The sequence below is a fragment of the Nicotiana attenuata genome, chromosome 7 (genome assembly GCF_001879085.1).
Source record: "Nicotiana attenuata strain UT chromosome 7, NIATTr2, whole genome shotgun sequence".
NCBI lineage: Eukaryota > Viridiplantae > Streptophyta > Magnoliopsida > Solanales > Solanaceae > Nicotiana > Nicotiana attenuata.
This window is the reverse complement of record NC_031995.1, coordinates 4,101,883-4,120,537: the sequence shown is the minus strand read 5'-3', so window position 1 is coordinate 4,120,537 and position 18,655 is coordinate 4,101,883. Positions and strand designations below refer to the sequence as shown.

The 18,655-nt window shown below is 36.1% G+C and overlaps 2 protein-coding genes across 2 annotated transcripts; both read left to right on the top strand.

Moving 5' to 3' along the window:
• LOC109228567 (DEAD-box ATP-dependent RNA helicase 53-like) lies at window positions 282-7,250 on the top strand. The gene is made up of 8 exons (XM_019393695.1): window positions 282-872; window positions 1,864-1,991; window positions 2,175-2,586; window positions 2,690-2,788; window positions 2,963-3,187; window positions 3,874-4,035; window positions 5,539-6,088; window positions 6,789-7,250. Exons 1-7 carry the CDS (start codon window positions 495-497, stop codon window positions 6,073-6,075), a joined length of 1,941 nt encoding a protein of 646 aa, XP_019249240.1. The 5' UTR covers window positions 282-494; the 3' UTR covers window positions 6,076-6,088; window positions 6,789-7,250.
• Window positions 10,620-18,446, top strand: LOC109228566. Its single transcript, XM_019393694.1, has 8 exons — window positions 10,620-11,067; window positions 11,918-12,355; window positions 12,456-12,630; window positions 13,969-14,266; window positions 15,288-15,360; window positions 16,520-16,610; window positions 17,523-17,602; window positions 17,793-18,446. The coding sequence occupies exons 1-8, from the start codon at window positions 10,984-10,986 to the stop codon at window positions 18,108-18,110; spliced, it is 1,557 nt and encodes a 518-aa protein (XP_019249239.1). The 5' UTR covers window positions 10,620-10,983; the 3' UTR covers window positions 18,111-18,446.

The following is an 18,655-nucleotide window of genomic DNA, read 5'->3' as shown; positions in this document are numbered from 1 at the left end:
AGGATCAAGAATATAGTCTAAAAATATATATTATTTATATTTATATATATTTTTGTATATTATACAAAAGATATACAAATTTTATACATTTTACGACTATCGAACGTAAATAATTTCGACCACGGGCTAAAAGTGATATTTGCCCAAACATTTCCAAGCCCAACTTTTCCAAGCAATCCAGGCCTCACAACTTACCCATTCTAAGGCAAAGAAACCTCAGCCCAATCTTATTTGGACCCTAAATGTAGTTAGTTTTCATACTCTTCTTAAACCCTTCAAAATTTGTTATGATACAGCAAAAACCCCTTTCTCTTGCTCCTCAAAACCTCTTTATAGCTCAAAAAAATATCTCTACCCAAAGATCTCCAACCGCCTTCACATTTTGCTGAAGGGTAAACCAGTTGCCTCTTCTTCCCTCCTTTTCATAAACCCTAATAAAACCCTCTATATAAACATCAAGATCTTACTCTCTTGGCATATTTTGAAAAAAAAAAATGAATAGTCTTTTTGTGTTGAAAAAGTCTTCATCTTCTTTACATACCTCAAAAAGGGTTGCTCTTAATGCCCTCACTCATCTATTATTCTCGCCGTCAACGTCGTCCGGCGACAAGTTTATTACCGGAAATGCCCTCCCGACTTCCCAATTTAACAGCTTTACCACTGCTACTAGTTCAGTAACTGAGAAATGGGTTGATAGTAAATTTAGGTTTTCTCTTAGAAGGTTTCACTCTAGTGGTAAATTACAAGCTGGATATGCTGTGGCGGATTTGCCTGAAGATGATGAAGGGCTTGAGATATCAAAACTTGGTATTTCTCAGGAGATCGTTTCTGCTTTGGCCAAAAAAGGAATTACTAAACTCTTCCCTATTCAGGTTTTAACCCCCAAAAAATTTACTTTCTTTTAGCTTTTTTGGAAATGTTATGTTAATTGTATTGTATCTAAGTTGACTACAAAGTCTATGTGTTGATTGAATCAATGTTGATTGAATCAAGCTATATGAGTAAGGAGTTGGTAATAAATAACATAGTTGAGGTGCACAAAAAAAAAAGATGGATATATAATGATGTAAAGTGAATGATGCCATTTTCCCTCTATTGGTTGAATATTTCCAAGTGTGTGACCATTTCGTCTAAAAGCTTAAGGTGTTTAAGTTGAAGTTGTTAGAGACACCGCGTTTTTATTTATCTAATTTTGTCTTCTACATAATATATGTTCATTGGAGAAAACATTTTTGCCATTACCAAACAAACCCTTTAATGTATGTTTTTGCTTGTCTTTCTGTTAATGAAGTTAAAATATTATCCAGGGATGAGTAACTTAGAGTTGTATGGTGTACTCTCATGGGGTGGCTTTTTTAGTTTTTATAGTAAAGCACTTAACAGTTATTTCAATAATGGCACACCTCAACTATTCCACAGGTACACGTAACATTTATTTTAATAAACCTCGATTATTCCACTTAGTAGACGCTACCCGACCATCACAGGTATTTGGTAACTTTGCACCAGCATAGGCAGATGTGAAGATATCACGTAGTTTTTTTTTTGGTCTCATCACAGGTATTTGGTAACTTTGCACCAGCTTAGGCAGATGTGAAGATATCACGTAGTTTTTTTTTTTTGGTCTATGTTAGGATTTGAATCTTGGTCTTTTTAACCACTTCATTAGTGAGGCACTTACCATATCAAGATTTTCTCTCCTAAAGTCGCGTTTAGAATGTGATGTCCTTTTGTGTTTTAATTTGTAGAATGAGCTTAATTTAGTCATTTACTGCATGGTTTAATGCGTAGCCTTAGGTTAATTTGGTCATGTGATGCAAGGCAAAGAGAGATGCGGACTTTAATTCTTTTTGGGTTGTACAGAGAGCTGTTATGGAACCAGCAATGCAAGGATCTGACATGATTGGTCGAGCTAGAACTGGAACTGGAAAGACACTAGCTTTTGGCATTCCCATCATGGATAAGATCATTCGCTTCAACGAGAAGCATGGGTTTGTTCAGTTTGCTTTCTCCTCTGGGTTTATATATTAATAGTATAAATGTGCTAGCAGCATGATATATAGATTTGTCATCTGCTAGGTTTGGCTAGTGTTATTAAAGTTTGATTCTGAATATTTCTTGAGAATTTGAAACTTGTTACACTTGAGAAATTCTGCTTATTTTTAATTGTGCAGACGTGGAAGGAACCCATTGGCTATAGTCTTGGCACCTACAAGAGAACTTGCAAAACAAGTGGATAAAGAATTTTTTGAATCTGCTCCTGGTCTGGATACCCTGTGTGTTTATGGTGGTGTCCCCATTTCACGCCAGATGAGCTCCCTTGATAGAGGAGTAGATATTATTGTGGGTACACCAGGTCGGGTTATTGATCTGCTGAAGAGGGGTGCTTTGAATTTGTCAGAGATCCAGTTTGTTGTTCTAGATGAAGCTGATCAAATGCTTAATGTGGGGTTCGCGGAGGATGTTGAGACCATTTTAGAAAATGTTCGACAGAAACATCAGACAATGATGTTCTCAGCCACAATGCCGAGTTGGATATTAAAGATTACCAACAAGTTCCTGAAGAATCCTATTCACATTGATCTTGTGAGGCCAAAATGCTCAACATTTTAATACGAATTTCCTTCTTAATTTGTAAGAACCCTGGAGGCTAATTATTCAAATAATTTATGTCTAATGTTTATCCCAGGTAGGAGATTCTGATCAGAAATTGGCTGATGGGATTTCCTTGTTTTCAATTGCTTGTGAGATGCATCAAAAACCAGCAATTCTGGGTCCTCTTATAACCGTATGGATATAAACCCTCAGTCTCCTCTCTGTCCTACTTTATGTCCAACATATTGTTCTAAGCCATTCTCTATTTTTTTTTGCCACCACCATAAAGAGAATGGTCTTTCTGCTATCTACTTTTTCGACAATCATTAATATCTGAAACTAATTGAGCATTTCATTTTTTCTGCAGGAGCATGCAAAGGGAGGGAAGTGCATTGTTTTCACTCAAACTAAACGTGATGCTGATAGATTGGCTTATGTAATGCAAAAGAGTTTAAAATGTGAAGCTTTACATGGGGACATCTCACAAAACCAAAGGGAGAGAACTCTATCAGGATTTCGCCAAGGTCAATTCAATGTCTTGGTGGCCACTGATGTTGCTGCTCGAGGACTTGATGTACCTAATGTTGATCTGGTTGGTCTTTTATTCTCCTACTTGTGATTCTGGGTTGCAATATTCTTTTTCTTCATCTGCACTTTCCAACAAAGAGAGCATATATCAGAAAACCTTCTGTTAGAACCGTTGATCAACAAACCAACAAATATACCTGTAATAGAAGGCGTTAGGTGGAAGCTGCATATCAAAGTATCAAATCTTGCCTGATCTTTCATATTTTAAAGGTTTAAACGTCATTTTAGAACTCAGTACAACTTTACACGTGTGCTGACTAAGCAATTGCGCCAGTTCCCTTTCCTATGTTTTTTTCCCCGGCAGCTGCACCACCGTCTATTGAGTGATTTATCCTGTGTGCATTGCTTTCTCCTACTTCTCCTCTGAACCTTTCTAGGGGAAAGGAACAAAAACTTGAAACCAATATCTGGCCAGTGCATCAAGTCTGCTGTGTATACCAGGGAAATAATTGAATATTGGAGGATAATACCTTTTCTAATTTTTTTTTTTGCATATTAGAGGACAAATTATTAACTGAAATAGGATGCTGCCAAGAGTATGTAAGATGCGTCTAAGACATCTCTGCTTTCTATGCGTGACACCAATTAGGTATCATGAGAAGCTTCTGCTGATGATATTGAGTCTCTTCAATTGCAGTCTGCTTTTTGTCTTTTTCTTTCTGAAGGTAAAGTAGATATTTTGCTGCTCAGGTGGTACATTATGAGCTTCCAAACTCATCAGAGATCTTTGTTCATCGATCCGGTCGAACAGGGCGTGCTGGGAAGAAAGGAAATGCAATTCTGATATATTCTTCAAGCCAACATAGGGATGTGAAAGGCATTGAACGCGATGTGGGATGCAGATTTATCGAGGTTAGACTGCTCATATCTCTGGTGCTCTTACTTTTTGATGTCCTCCAATCACATTTTACCCTCATTGTCACCTATGATGGCACTGGTGAATGTGAACCTTATATGGAAACAGTTGGAGAAAACAGCTGTATGCTCTAAAGACTGCAATTGCCACGTGAGTTGTGGCTGCTGTAACTGTTAGTAGCTCTGCAAGCCTCCTTTATCATGGGGTCCAAAAAGTTGACTTGTTTTACTCCCTGTCTCCATTTATGTGACACTCTTTCTTTTTTAGTAAGAATGACATCTTTCTATATTTATGAACAATTTAACTTTAAAATTTTCATTTTATCCTACAGTCACACAAATGTCTATGTCTTGTTTTAGAATACAAGTTTCAAAAGTTTTTCTTTCTTTCTTAAATTATGTGCGCAGTCCAACACCATCACATAAATTTGGACAGAGGGAGTAATAAAGATCAAAAGTTCTTGCCCGAATGTTTTATGATTGCAGTGAAATAGCGTAATGCATTGTCGTACTTTGATCTTTTAGACATATTCAACGTTCTTTTCACTTGCTGTTACTATTATTTTTTTGAAATCTCCGAGGACCAGTAGCGCCACTGTTTGAAACTTATAATGGGCTCGTCCCTCTACACTTCTTCACTTAAATGCCATGCTTTTGTTTGTGGCAAGGTTACTGTTACTATTACTTTTGAAGATATCTCTTGATGATTTCAATGTAGTAACTCAGGTAGATATCTTTACCTTGGGTGCCAAGTGAAATAATGTCACAGAAAATGGGGGTGATTGGCATAGATTCAATGGGGCATATTGTAAATGGAGGTAGTTAGATCTAGTACTTCATTGGCATGCAAACTATGTGAGGGAGATGTGGTGTGCAATTATTTGAATACTAGCGTAGACGAACTAAAATTTAATTTCATGTAGACCTTTGAAGTAGTTCAGGTACTTGTGTCGTTTACTTCATGGAGCATGGTTTCCCACTCTCTATGTCTTCTGTTCTTTCCCTTTTGTTGAGAAAGTCAGACGCAGGGCTGAATCTTTATTTCTTTGTGAGGTTCAAATTAAGTGATTTTCTACTTTCTATCACTATTTTCATTGGTCTAAATGGTTACTTTGTCTTTTGATAATCGAGAAATCGTGAGGGTCGGTAGCAAGTGGTTTGAAACTCAATGGATAATGAGCCCATCGCCTTATCCTGATGTGTGTCTAGCCCACACAGTACATGCTGCACTTTACGTCTAGACCAAAGCCTTGGGGCCAGTCCGATGGATACTTAACTCAATAATATTGAACATGAGAGTACATAAACTGGAAAAGAGCTGAAAATGAAGCGTTTTAGTGCTGGCTCCAGCAATTTTCAAAATCTTGTCACATAAGTATCATAGTACTCCCTGTTCTTGCTTGGCCAAATTAGGTTATTTGTACAGTGGTAACCAAGGTTATTTTCTTATTTTATCATCTTATCAAATTATCTTGTTTCCATGTATTTTTCTGAAAAAAGCTTCCAAGGATAGAAGTGGAGGCTGGAGCAACAGACATGTTCGGTGACATGGGCAGAAGTGGTGGTCGCTTTGGCTCTTATGGTGGCACGGGAAGTGGTCGCTTTGGTGATTCAGGTTCAGGTCGTTCTGGTGGCTATGGAAATTTTGGCGGCAGGTTTGGTGGGCAAGGCGGATTTTCTGGTCGAACAGGTGGATTTGGTGGATCTGATTCTGGACGATCAGGGGGTAGCTATGGTGGACCGAGCTCAGGCCGCTCAGGGAATTTTGGTGGCTCCAATCGTCAGGGAGGATTCGGTAATTTTGGTGGTTCAGACCGTAGTGGTGGTTTCGGAAGCTTTGGAAGTTCAAATCGGACTGGTGGCTTTGGAAATTCCGAGAGTTCAGATCGCTCAACTGGTTTTGGAGGATTTGGTTCAGGCCGCTCTAGTGGATTTGGTGGTGTCCGTTCTGATAATGAAAATCGTTCGAGCCGTTCTGATGACTTTGGAGATGGCAAGGCTAGTGGTGACCAAGGTTTTGGGAGGAAATTTTTCTAGTTCTTTCTGTAAGGCAAGTTCCTTGTTCTCCACTGATGAATTTGATACTGCCATCCATATGGTGATCGATAATTCTCCACTTGTTCCTACTTGTATAAAAAATTGTTAAGCAGGACTTACTCCTTTACCAACAATAATAATATAATAATCATAACAACAATAACAACTGGACACAGAAGTTGGAAAAGTGGAAATAGAAGCGTGAGTCTGATATATGAAAGCACGTGAGGCTGGTCTGTATAGGTGGGCATGCATGACTTTTAAATCGTTTGCCCCTTCTAAGAATGGTTGTTTTTGTTTGAAACAGTTCCAGCTATAAAAGCTTTCTAAAGGTTCCTGTTGTCAAACGGTCATAAAACATCTTAGAATGGAGTGATGGTGTTAAAAAAGGATAGTATGGTTAACTGGCAATTGTCTTCCACATATAAAATGAGAAGAGTTTAAACCAGTTTCTGTGACTGTTGAAACCTGTGGATATGCTGCAACTGTAGCTATACTCAGATGTTACATGTGGTTGTTTTGGCTATGGTGTTCCATGCTATCTCCTACTCAAGAAAATAAGGGGGGAGGGGTTAGCCAAACATAGTATAATTTCTTTTGTCCGTGTTTGAATGAAATGCTGCATTTTATCCTATTATGTCCACCATAGAAGGCTTCTCAGGATTTGCCCTTAGGACTATGTTTTGATGTAACAGCACTGGTTTGTTTAACAGGCGTGGACTCTGTGAATATGGCTATTTGGGAATGACCATAAAGAGAGAAATGCGCGACTGATGTCCAATTTGTGAAGCATCTGTGTTGATTGCCAGGCTCCGTGTTTAGAGTTGCTGTAGCTTCAGATTTTATAACTCAATTGCTATACTTAGAATTCCATAAGAACAACCATTTTATATCCACTTGGTAACACCTATATGTAATCTACAGCTATCGAGAAAGTCGTTCTCTTGCATGCTATTATATTGTTTAATGGTCGTAATTTTTGTTCTCAAGCTTGATATTAAGTTGTGTTATCCGAGCTGTTGATTGATTATCCTGCAGTATGTAGAGACAGTTTAGATGTTCTACTCTCAATTTCTAAAAACAATGTATCGGTATTTCCTTTCCGGTTATTATACCAAATGTACAAAGGATGCTTTGATTTCTCATTCCAGTAGGAGATAAAGGTGCGTCAGGAACACTTTGTTGGTGAGTGTTTTACATTTGATTGACGTTCATATTTTGCCTTGACGTTTGTTAATTCGTCGTGTGTCAAGTGTAGTTAATTTTAGAAGCCAAAATAAACATCTTTTGTTTCCGTTGCATATGGTTCCATTTTATTGTTAACACTACATTTTGTAGCAACGGTCAAGTTGTCTCCGTGTGACCGATAGGTTACAGGTTAAAGCCATAGAATCAGCCACGGATGCTTGAATCATGTCACACCCCCTTGGGGTGCGGCTCTTCCCTGGACCTTGCATGAACGCGGGATGCTTCGTGTGTCAGGCTGCCTTTTACTACATTGCCTCCTTATATAGGGCGGCCACTTTGAGATATTGTTGCATTTCCAGTTTTAAACTACAGCATCGACATGTACGGAGTAGTGCGTGTTTTCGCTTCCAAAACCAATATTTTCTTGTACTCTAATGGAGTTCCAAAAAAAAAAAAAATAATGTGTATGCGCTAAAGCATACTAATATTTGGTTAATTGATAAAATTACGTAAGAGTACATATTAATTAACTATGATCATGTGATAAATTTTATGTGAAAAGACTAATGTCATATGTTTTCTCATGAACGCACATTGAGTACTAGTGAGTTTTTCCTTGTTCATATAGTCCTTCCACACAGGAAAAAATATAGTTACTCTAGGTAATTGTGACAAGTCAGACTTAAAATGTTAGTTCTTGATATAGTTTGATGTTAGGAAAAAATTCTGTATCAAATACAGTGCGAATACGATATAGTTTATTATATTATTATTAGCAATATATGAAGTATTTAAAGCAAGATTTTAATCCAAAATTAATTAAAAATACTTGCCAGAAAATATGCTTCTTGTCCCCCAAAGGTCTGTTCGGCTGGTCGGCAGTTCGGCCTGTCATTTGTGTAGTGAAATACTAAATCAAACCAAAATTATTGAGTCTTTTAGGTTTTATATTTTCTAATTGCAGTTTGTCTAGTTGATTATGTACGTTAAGTTTTGAAATCTTATATTGAAAAGTTCCATAATAAAAACGAACTATTTGCCTGCCTTGAATTTAATATCTATTTTTCCCCGTCCAGTCATAGTTTTTTTACAAATATAAAAATAAAGAATATAAATTGGAGAATTCATATTTTACTGTCACAATACAGGAAAATTTTTATTATACCAAATATTTACATCAAACCAATAAGTACATGCAACAATGTGTCTTTATATACAACATTATCATTAATTAATACATATTTTGATATTAGTTTATTATTTAATTATGATAAATTAATATGATCTGACTTAAATGTCAGAGTGCAAATGTTTCTTCAACCCTCAGAACACTATAACTTAACAATTTGAATTACCTCATAGCAGTGGACATAGTGAACGAAGATGGACAGATTAAATGACATTATATACCAAATATTTATTTGAATTTGGTCAGAACATTATCTAGAGAAAATAGTTGGCATGTAATGCAATTCTTCACAATTAAACCATTTTTAATCCTATAACAAACAAATAAGTAGGTTAATGCAACTAATCAAGAATTCATGCCTTTTGGCTGGCTTGAAGTTAATATTTTTTAATAGTTTATGCTTGCAATTGGCTTGACACATGCCATTTTTTGAAGGAGGAATTAAGAGAGGCGGACCTAGGTTAGAAGTTATAAGTTTACGTGTACCCAATAGTTTTTTGCCCATATCTCATATATGTATTAGAAAATTATAAATTAATTATAAAATTAGTTATTATTGTATATTACTTGAGATTGATTTAAGAACCCAGAAATTTAAAATCTTGAGTCCGCGTTATAGTATTTGATAGGCTTTCTCATTTTATCTGTTAAAATAGCATGGCATAGCCAGTTTTCGGACTGGTCATTCAAAAATAGCTAGCGTTTACCAAGTCAATGCAAAATAGCCACTATTTTGCTGCAGCAGAAACCGGTCCAGCATAATATACTGGAGTTCGGTGCACCTGTGTATGAACTCCAGCATATTATGTTGGACCGGTATACTTGCTGGAACTCCAGTATATTATGCTGGAATTCTAGTGTACTTATGCTGGAGCTCCATCATATTATGCTGGAGTTCCAGTATACTTATCTTGGAACTCCAGTATAATATGCTGGAGTTCAAGTATATTTATGCTGGAACTCCAGCATAATATGCTGGCGTATTTTCCGGGTTTTGAACAGTGTTTTCACTCAGATTTATCTTTACATGAAAAGTGGCTAAATATCGATTACTTTTGAAACTGAGCTATTTTTGAACGACCAGTTGTAAATCTGGTTATTTTTGAATTTCACCCAATTTATCTTGGACTGCTTTTATTATCTTCAAAATTCAACTCAATGTGGATAATTTTAAAATCTTGATTGAGATTCTCGTGAAAAAAGAAAAACGCATGTTGACTAAATTTGAAACTTTATTTGCTAAAAGAGAGGTCCCTTATTATTACACTACTAATGAAGTAAAGTGGGAATCTTAAATTTGAAGTAAAGTTAACTGTAAAAAAATATTTTTCAATTAGCAGATTAACCCTTGCCAGTGCATGTGATAATAGTAATTATGAGAAGATAGTTTTGATATTAATTCAAAACTTTCTAGATTAGATAGATCAATAATAAAATGACAAGTTCTCATGCCCACCATAAAAGTAGAAAAAATAAAAATATTCCATTCTAAAAATGTAAAATTTCTATTTTTAGTAGACTTTCCTTCTTAGTCTTTATATTTTAGACCTCTCAACCTCAACGCTAAAAAAGGCAGCCCAGTGCACAAAGTATATCACGTTTATGTACGATTCGGGAATGGGTCGCACCCGCACCTTGTTTGAAGCGGTGTCACATGACATCGGTTCGTCGAATTTTTTTCGTATATCTGTATGTATAAATAATAAATAAAATTAAAATATTGGGTACACATATAAAAAATAACACCGCTTGTCGTTATAATAATTTATTCATTTGTTTACTTCTGCAAATATTGACGCCGATTACAAAAATTCTTGTGTACGCCATTGCCCCTAGGGATGTGATGTTGACATTCTATCTTAATACAAGCATTAGTGACTACTTTCACGACTTGGACTCGTAACTTATAGATCACTATTTTACCGTTGCTCAAGGCTCCATGCACCTTAACACTGATAAAATAAAATAAAAAAAGGATGCATTGATTTGCAAAAAGTGAGTGACAGATAATTCTAGTAATCTAGTCAAGAACAGTCAAACAAAAGTAACTAATTAAAGGACAATAAAACCCAAAAGCATATAATATAACTACAAAAAGCGACAAAAGAAAAGTATAATAACAAGACAAATATTAGAATTTAAAACAAAACTCAAGAAATAAGAACGAATCTGAACTCAGCTGGCAAAACCAAATAAGGTTGGCGGGTAATAATACAATCCATACAAAATTATAAATTGTTTTTATGTTATTGAAAAGGTAAAAATACTTTGTTTTTGTCTACAAAGCTAGATAATTTTTGGTGATGAACACAAAAATATATATTAAAAATAAAAAAGATAGTAGCTTTTCTTTTTCTTTTGTTTCTTTTCTTGTTTTCATCATTACTGTCTCAGAAATTTGAAACAGTTTTACTTCTCTTTGATAAGAAAATAGAATTAAAATTTAGTAAATCACCAAATCCAAATGATTTTATGATCTGGGGTTCTTGATTCTTCTCCTAGTGCTACAGCTACTTGTTCTGTAAGTGAAAATGGAAAATTCCGTGGTTGTTTCTGTTCAAGAAATGCATCAGCCACCTTCAGCTGAATTTGATTCTTCTGCTCATTCTAATCTTGTAAGTATCTCCTTTTCTTTCTTTTATATTATGCTTCTTATTTACTGTTTATCTTGTTGTTTTTTTCCTCACCTTTTTGTAAGGGTTGGTGAGTGTGTTTGTGTAAAGAGGGTTGCTAAAGGAATGATAAAGAAGTGATTTTTCTTCTTTTTCTGTTGTGGGGTTTTCTTGAATTTAATGTTTTTGGTAGTTTGAGGAAGAAAGATGTGACATTTCTGGTAGTGGTGGAAGCTGGAATGTGAAAGGTTTGATTTTTTAAACCTTTCTGATAAGTGAGTTTGAATGTTGGATAAGTGGTGGAAGCTGGAATGTGAATTAGCTGGTTTGAGATTTTTATGGAATTACTTTAGCTAGTTTGGTGCTTCAATTTTTTTTTTGGGCATTTCTTCCTTTTATGTCCTTGTGCCATCTATTGGAAACAAACTCTCTAAATTCACGGTAGGGGTTAGGTCTGCATACTCGCTACCCTCTCCAGACTGTGGGATTATACTGGGTTTGGTGTTGTTGTATTTCTTCCTTTTATGAAGTAGAAAAAAATAGGGAAAGAAATAATCGGAGTAATGTGTGCCAAGAAGGCCTAGAGTCTCATTTTTGCTGACCTATATTAAGATTTTAGTTTTACTTATTCCACTGTTCTTCAGAAGTAAAGGGTCTAGACAAAGTTGCAACGTTTTGCTTTTAAATGAATTTGTCATTAGATAACACCAATTTGTCAACTCATTATGATCTATGGTTCTCAAACCGCTCGTGGCGGATCAGTTTGTGCTGCAATATAAGTTAAACATGCTGATTATTTCTTGCGTTTGTGGTTGTTGGTGCCTTTGGTCTGAATTTTACTTCGTGTTAATAGAAAGGAGAGAGAGAGGAAGCCACTTTACTGCGGCAGCAGTCAACAAGACGGCCAAATCTCTCCTCTCTGCAAATACCTACAAGATCTTTGGAAAATGCATTATCCAGTTTTACAAGAATAGATGTTCCAAGTCCTAACTCCGCCCGATCAGGGTTGCCCCCGAGGCCCCACTCTGCTAAGTTCATGTCATCTATGAAGAATCTGATTCCACAGAAGAGCACTAGGACAAAAAATGTAACCCACGATGGCGAAAAGACAGTTCTCATTATCCCAGACACGCCACTTTCGGATAAGCCTTCAACTTCAAGATCGTTTTCTCTGAATAAAGTTTTGTTCTCTTCGACGACAAGATCAATCCGCTCTTTACCAGAGACACCATTGGGAACTGTGCTAAAGCCTGCAGTGGACAATCATTTGGATGCTCAGTTAGAGTTAATTGTATGTCATATATCCTAATATTTGCCTTATTTGGATGCAATTTTTGTGTGTACTCTTTCTTACTTTTTTCTTTTTGTACCATTGATATATTTACTGACAGAAACCTGAAGCTCAACAGCATATGAAGCGTTCATTTTCAGTGCCTATACATGTTAAAAGCAGAAGCTTAAGGCGGACAGATACTAGTGGCAGTCTCATCCGTGTCATTTCGAAAGCTGTTCGCCCAACTACGGATTCTGATGCCTCAGCAGACATATCACAGGAAACAGAAAATGGTATGCCAAATTTTGTCTCGTCCTAGCTCTTATAAATTTTATACTCACTTGTCACTAGCTGCTCCAATTTGCTAATGCTTCACGAGTGTACTTAATAGTGCATATGCGAAAACCTATTTTGATCATTTTCTGGACTAAAAAGGTTCTTGGTACAAGCCTACAACACTAACTGTTTTACATGTATGTCTGCCTATTGAGATGTTAACTCTGTATACATGTCTGTCTCTGCCTATTTGTGGCAAGCTATACTGAAACATCCTTTTATGGTAAGAGCTTCTTTTATTTGCTCATGTTTTACTCCCTCAATCCCAGTTTATATGATGCTCTTTCCATTTTGGTTCATGCCAAACTTTTTGACACCAATCCGAAAATATTAGTGTTCTATACAACTTCAAGAATTCAAATTCAATTAACTATTTCTTAAATTTTGATGTGATAAGACTAACATTTCAACCGTGAACTTTAATATTTTGTTGCACTACCACTAACATCATACATAAGTCACTATTCTGGTCTCAGTGTCTAGTCAAGGGAGTATCATTTGTAGACCGCATTTTCAATTAAAGAGCTCTTTATCTCAACAATTTTGGTAGAAACGATCACGGCTTTAAATTAGTAAGAAATAGAATCGGCTGTGTTAAATTGGAAGTATTCCTTTACAAGGATTAAGAATACTGAATGGTGAATGTTTCTTACTTATCGCAATTTACTAATTTCTATTTGGTCGTGTTCACTTTCTTTGGCTCTTTGGAGTAGACAGAATGCTTGGATCGAGTAGGATGGTAGATACTTCATCATAGGTAGGAGTGGCAAACGGGCTGAGCGGGTCGGATATGGTTCGGGTCGAAAATGGATAATGAAAAACGGATAAATTATCCGGCCCGACCCATATTTAATACAGATAAAAAACGGATTAACCGGCGGATAATATGGGTAACCATATTATCCATGACTTCTTGCATATGATCACTTTTGGGAGAATTCTTAGTCTCCCTAACTTGAGGAACCCCCAATTTGAGGCTTTACAAATGTAAAAGTTAGACCCATTGGTTATCCATTGGTAACCCATTCGTTATCCATTTTCTAAATGGATAATATGGTTCTTATCCATATTTGACCCATTTTTAAATAGCTCATTATCCAACCCTTTTTTTAGTGGATAATATGGGTGGTTAACTGTTTTCTTTTAACCATTTTGCCACCCCTAATCATAGGCAATAGTTAAGAGTAAAGGACATGACTACTGCTGTCTCCTTTCCTTGTTCCAGTACATCCTATGACATCTTCACTGATTATCTTTTGGTGACTATAATGGCTTTTTTCCTTCGCTATCTACAGCCACGGATAATAGTGGTGAAGATATTCCTGAGGAAGAGGCTGTTTGCAGAATTTGTTTTGTTGAACTTGGTGAAGAAAGTGAAACATTTAAAATGGAATGCAGCTGCAAAGGAGAGCTTGCACTTGCTCACAAGGAGTGCACTTTGAAGTGGTTTAGTATTAAGGGTAACAAGATCTGTGATGTTTGCAAGCAGGAAGTGCGAAACCTCCCTGTAACATTATTAAAAATTCAAAATCCTCCAACTGCTGCCAGAAGGTCCCAAACTGTTACACAGCAGAGGGAAGTGCCTCGCTACAGGCAAGTTCAGCTAATAATGTTTTACGGCTTCCTTTACTTTGGCTTGAATTTTACGTGAACTTCCAACTTAACAAGATGTTAGATAAGTACCTCTGATCTAGTACTTTGTTAATCAAGGCAGATGCTTTCTGTTAGGAAATGTAGCTTCATGCGTTGAGATTCTATATGCCTTTGTAATTCAGTCAATAACAGATATGACATAAACATTGGAAGCTTTCGATTCTTTATGTGATAGAGTCACTAGGATCTTCTAATCCTAAAACCTTATCAAGTACTTATGTTTTCCTGAGGTGGGGGTCTATTGGAAACAACCTCTCTATCTCCACAAGGTAGGGTTAAGGTCTGCGTACACACTACCCTCCCTAGACCCCACTGTGTGGGATTATACTGGGTATGTTGTTATTATTATCTAAACATTTGGAAGCTTTTGATTCTTTACATGATGCACTGTAAAGCATAGTTTCTTTTAATAATAAATCCTTCCCAAATATTGAAATCATGAATGCCCTGGATCTTGATAAACATTACTAGGTTTCTTCACAAGTGTAGAACAGATTTTAAAATGAGATTCAACTAATTCGTTTCCATCTATCCTTGTGTATAAAATGCTTGAAGATAAGGGAGGGGGAGGAAAGGGAAAGTTGTGGAGTCACAAAATCTGGCACCTTTTCTCCGTGTTGCTTCAGGCAACTGAGTGAAAAGTACACACAACAAATAAAAATATTTAAAATTTAATTAAGATTGAGGAAGGAGATTCAATCAGTAGAAGTGAAATTGGACAAATTGAAGAAGCTTAAACCCTCTGATATCTGAAGATTATGCGTTTAAATCATCAAACTAAAACTTTCCTTGCACTTGTTTGGTGACTTGTCAGTATTCACACCATGATAATTGGTGTCAATAGTTTCTCATTTATTTCGTGATACCTTTAACCAGGTTAATCTAAATGTTAATGAATGTCGCATGGAAATTTATTTGTCACACTTATTTGGGTGTTTCCTCTTTTCATTGCCGTCAACAGAGTCTGGCAAGACGTACCGATCCTTGTCATGGTCAGCATGCTTGCCTACTTTTGCTTTCTGGAGCAGCTTCTGGTACTTTCCTTTTGTTTCTTCATTGTTAAATATCTTCCAATGTGAGTTAAAGTCTAGCTAATCCAGTAAATTTCACCTAAATTGCATTTCTTGGTACATTTCTGTCCTTTTCCAGAATGTGCATTCTGTACTTATTTCATAGGGTTTGTGCATTTCTTGACTCTTGTCCTACTTTTTTGGACTCTGTGCATAATACCAACTTTCTTAAAGAAATGCTAAAATAGGACTTCCTCTAACGACATTACTTTCTGATGCAAAAATTCATGTACAACCTGTTGATCAGCCATTTGAGAGTTCAAAACCCATATTCATTTATACATTATATTTGTGTGGATATTTGAGGACTTGAAAGATAAAAAGAGATCAAATGTTATCGTAAATATTGTTAAAATAAAATAATTATTAGTACTATATTAAAACGTCTTAATTTGTGTGCATATTAAGGTAAGGGGGAGATGTTGGAAATTTGATGCTTTTTATTACTTCAAGAAATAATATTTGAATGAATATAGGTTTTGAGCATCAAAAAGACTGATAAAAGAATCATGTGCAAGGCAGATTACTTTTCCATCTAATATTAGCACCACTAAGAGGAAAATCTCATTTTTACACATTTTTAGAACGTTGGGGTTTTATGTGCACATATAAAATAGTAGGAAAACAAATGCAGAAACTCTATAAACTAGGTACTGCACATTTGAAAGTAGTAGGCCAAAAAGGGATGACTCTTATAAACTAGGTTATAAGATGCAACTTTAGCTTTATTTTATCACCGGTTTCTTTGTTCAGCTTGCGTAACCATCATGACATTCATATTCTACATTCATGTTATCATATTTTAAGAGGGTATGTAACAATTTCGTGTTAAACCACGAACTTCTTGAAAGCCTAGATGGAAAATTGGTATATTATGTCGTGTGTGTGTCAATAGGTTCAGCTTGTTGCGCATGTCATAACTCAGTATGGACTAAAAAGAATTGGATAGTGAGTCTCTTCAAGTGTCAACATTTGTAGTGATGTTTAGAACTGTCCAAAAAATATTTAGGAATCCTATTAAAGTCACAACCATTTCTTTGATCATATTTCATATAGCATTCACATTTCTGTCTGATGTTAGAATATTGTGTTTATCATTTTCTTTTTTTTTGTATTGTGACAGGTGACTGACTTAGGCGCTCGTGCTCTTGCTATCTCTTTACCTTTCTCTTGTGTTTTAGGTCTCCTTTCTTCTATGATAGCTTCTACAATGGGTACGATTGTTTTCCCTTCTCTATTTTCTTCTCATCCAATGTCATCTCTGAAATGATTCCACATATAAAACCTCTACTTCCTGGCCTTTTCCTTTAACTTAATTGAATAAACAACAAATATATTATGGCTAGAGAGACAAAGGGGGCTGTTAATCCGCTGAATTTTTGTTGGATTTTGTCTCTTAGATATCAAGTTAGCAAGAACTATCAAATCACAATCAATTCAATTTCACCATTTCTTAACTGGAAATGAACTTTATATTAAAGGATTTAGAGCCTGTTTGGATTGGCTTAAATTTTTTTTAGCAGAAATAGCTTTTAAGCCAAAAGGCAATAAGTTGGGGTTGTCCAGCTTCTTGCTTTTGGCTTGTTTTAAGCAGTTTTTAACTTATTTTTAGCACTTTTTGACTTTGCCAAACAGTGAAAAGCTAAAAAGAGCTTAAAAGCTGATTTGACCGGCTTAAAAGCCAATTCAAACACCCTCTTAGTGATTTACACACGACTCTTAATTAGCCATATATAGTGGAATTTTGACCTTCAGTAAACATGGTTAACGTGTTTGGATAAACACTTTGTGTCATGCCAGAGCCTGCTTGGGTAAAAGTTTTCTGTTTTTGCACTTTAGCTATTCCATTTTCGCAAGCCCCTCTCTATTGCAAGGGAGACATCTCTCTTTTGAGGATCAGTCCTAAGTAAAAGAAAAAAAGGAAGGAAGATCTCAAACTGCTTATCATGCTGTAATACATACCTCATCAATAGCCATGAATATAATGAAATTGACCTGACAGACAAAGTAACTGAATGGCTCTGTCTTTTAGAATTTCGACATGTTTTTATTGTTGGCTCATTCGTCGATGTTCTTTACGTCATTTTGATATTTTTTGGGCCGACACGTTCTTTGTCCATTTGCAGTCAGCAAGAGTTACATATGGGCTTATGCTTCATTTCAGTTCGCAATTGTTATCCTCTTCGCCCATATATTCTATGCAGTGGTAAGAGATCTTTCACTCTTTAATTTCTTGCATTTCTTAGCGTCCTTCTCTCTTATGTATGTTAGCAGCCGAGGGAGGGGGGAGGGGAGGAAGTGAGGTTCCTTGTTTGGACGATAGGGGAAGAATGCTGTTGTTTTCACCTGCAAAAATAACTGATACATAAAGATTTGCATAATTGCTGTATCTGCAGCTTAATGTTAGTGCACTCCTATCGGTGCTGCTGTCCTCCTTCACTGGGTTCGGTATTGCAATTAGTACCAACTCGCTCCTTGTAGAGTATTTGAGGTGGAGAGCAAGCAGACGTCTACGATCTTCCCCTGCACAGGCAACCAGTGCCGTGCAACCACATGTTCTGCCTGATCAAAGATATTATAGCTACATTGACAACACCTCACGCCAACAACGCCATAATAATAGTCAGCAGCAACAACACCAATCATTGCATAATCCTGTTGTTGGACAATCAGAGAATCCGGGGCTGCAAGAGATTAGGATTCAGAGTTCTTAACTCAGACTTCTAACATTTTCACAGCATTGGGCAAATAGTTTGAAGTCAAATCAGTGGTTGATGCTGATTAATTTCCAGCATTTTTGTATTTTGAGGAATTCCTTATCTTGTGCTGCTACTTTAAGTAGTACCATGAAAATTCACTTGGTACTTAGCTGCACAAGGAATAGGCCACATAGAAAATGTGCCATTAAGGGTGGAAAAAATTGCAGAAATGGGATAGTATAGGGAGCTTGTAGCCGTAGGAGTTATTTTATCATGAAAGTATTTGGAAGCATGGAATTTTGAATACTTTTGATATTTTATGAAATATAAAAAGGCTTATGCTTGGGTGTCTACAACTATCAATTCTCCTCTTTCTTTTTTTTTTTTTAAATTTTCTAGAAAGTTAGCCTGGTTTTTATGCTTTTATTCATTCATTTTGCAAATTCAAGGCGAATAGGGGTGGGCGTTCGGATTGGATATGAGAATTTCGGTTTGGATTTTCGATTTTTAGATTGAAAAAATTTCAATCCAAATAAGTTCGGATTGGATCGGATTTTTTA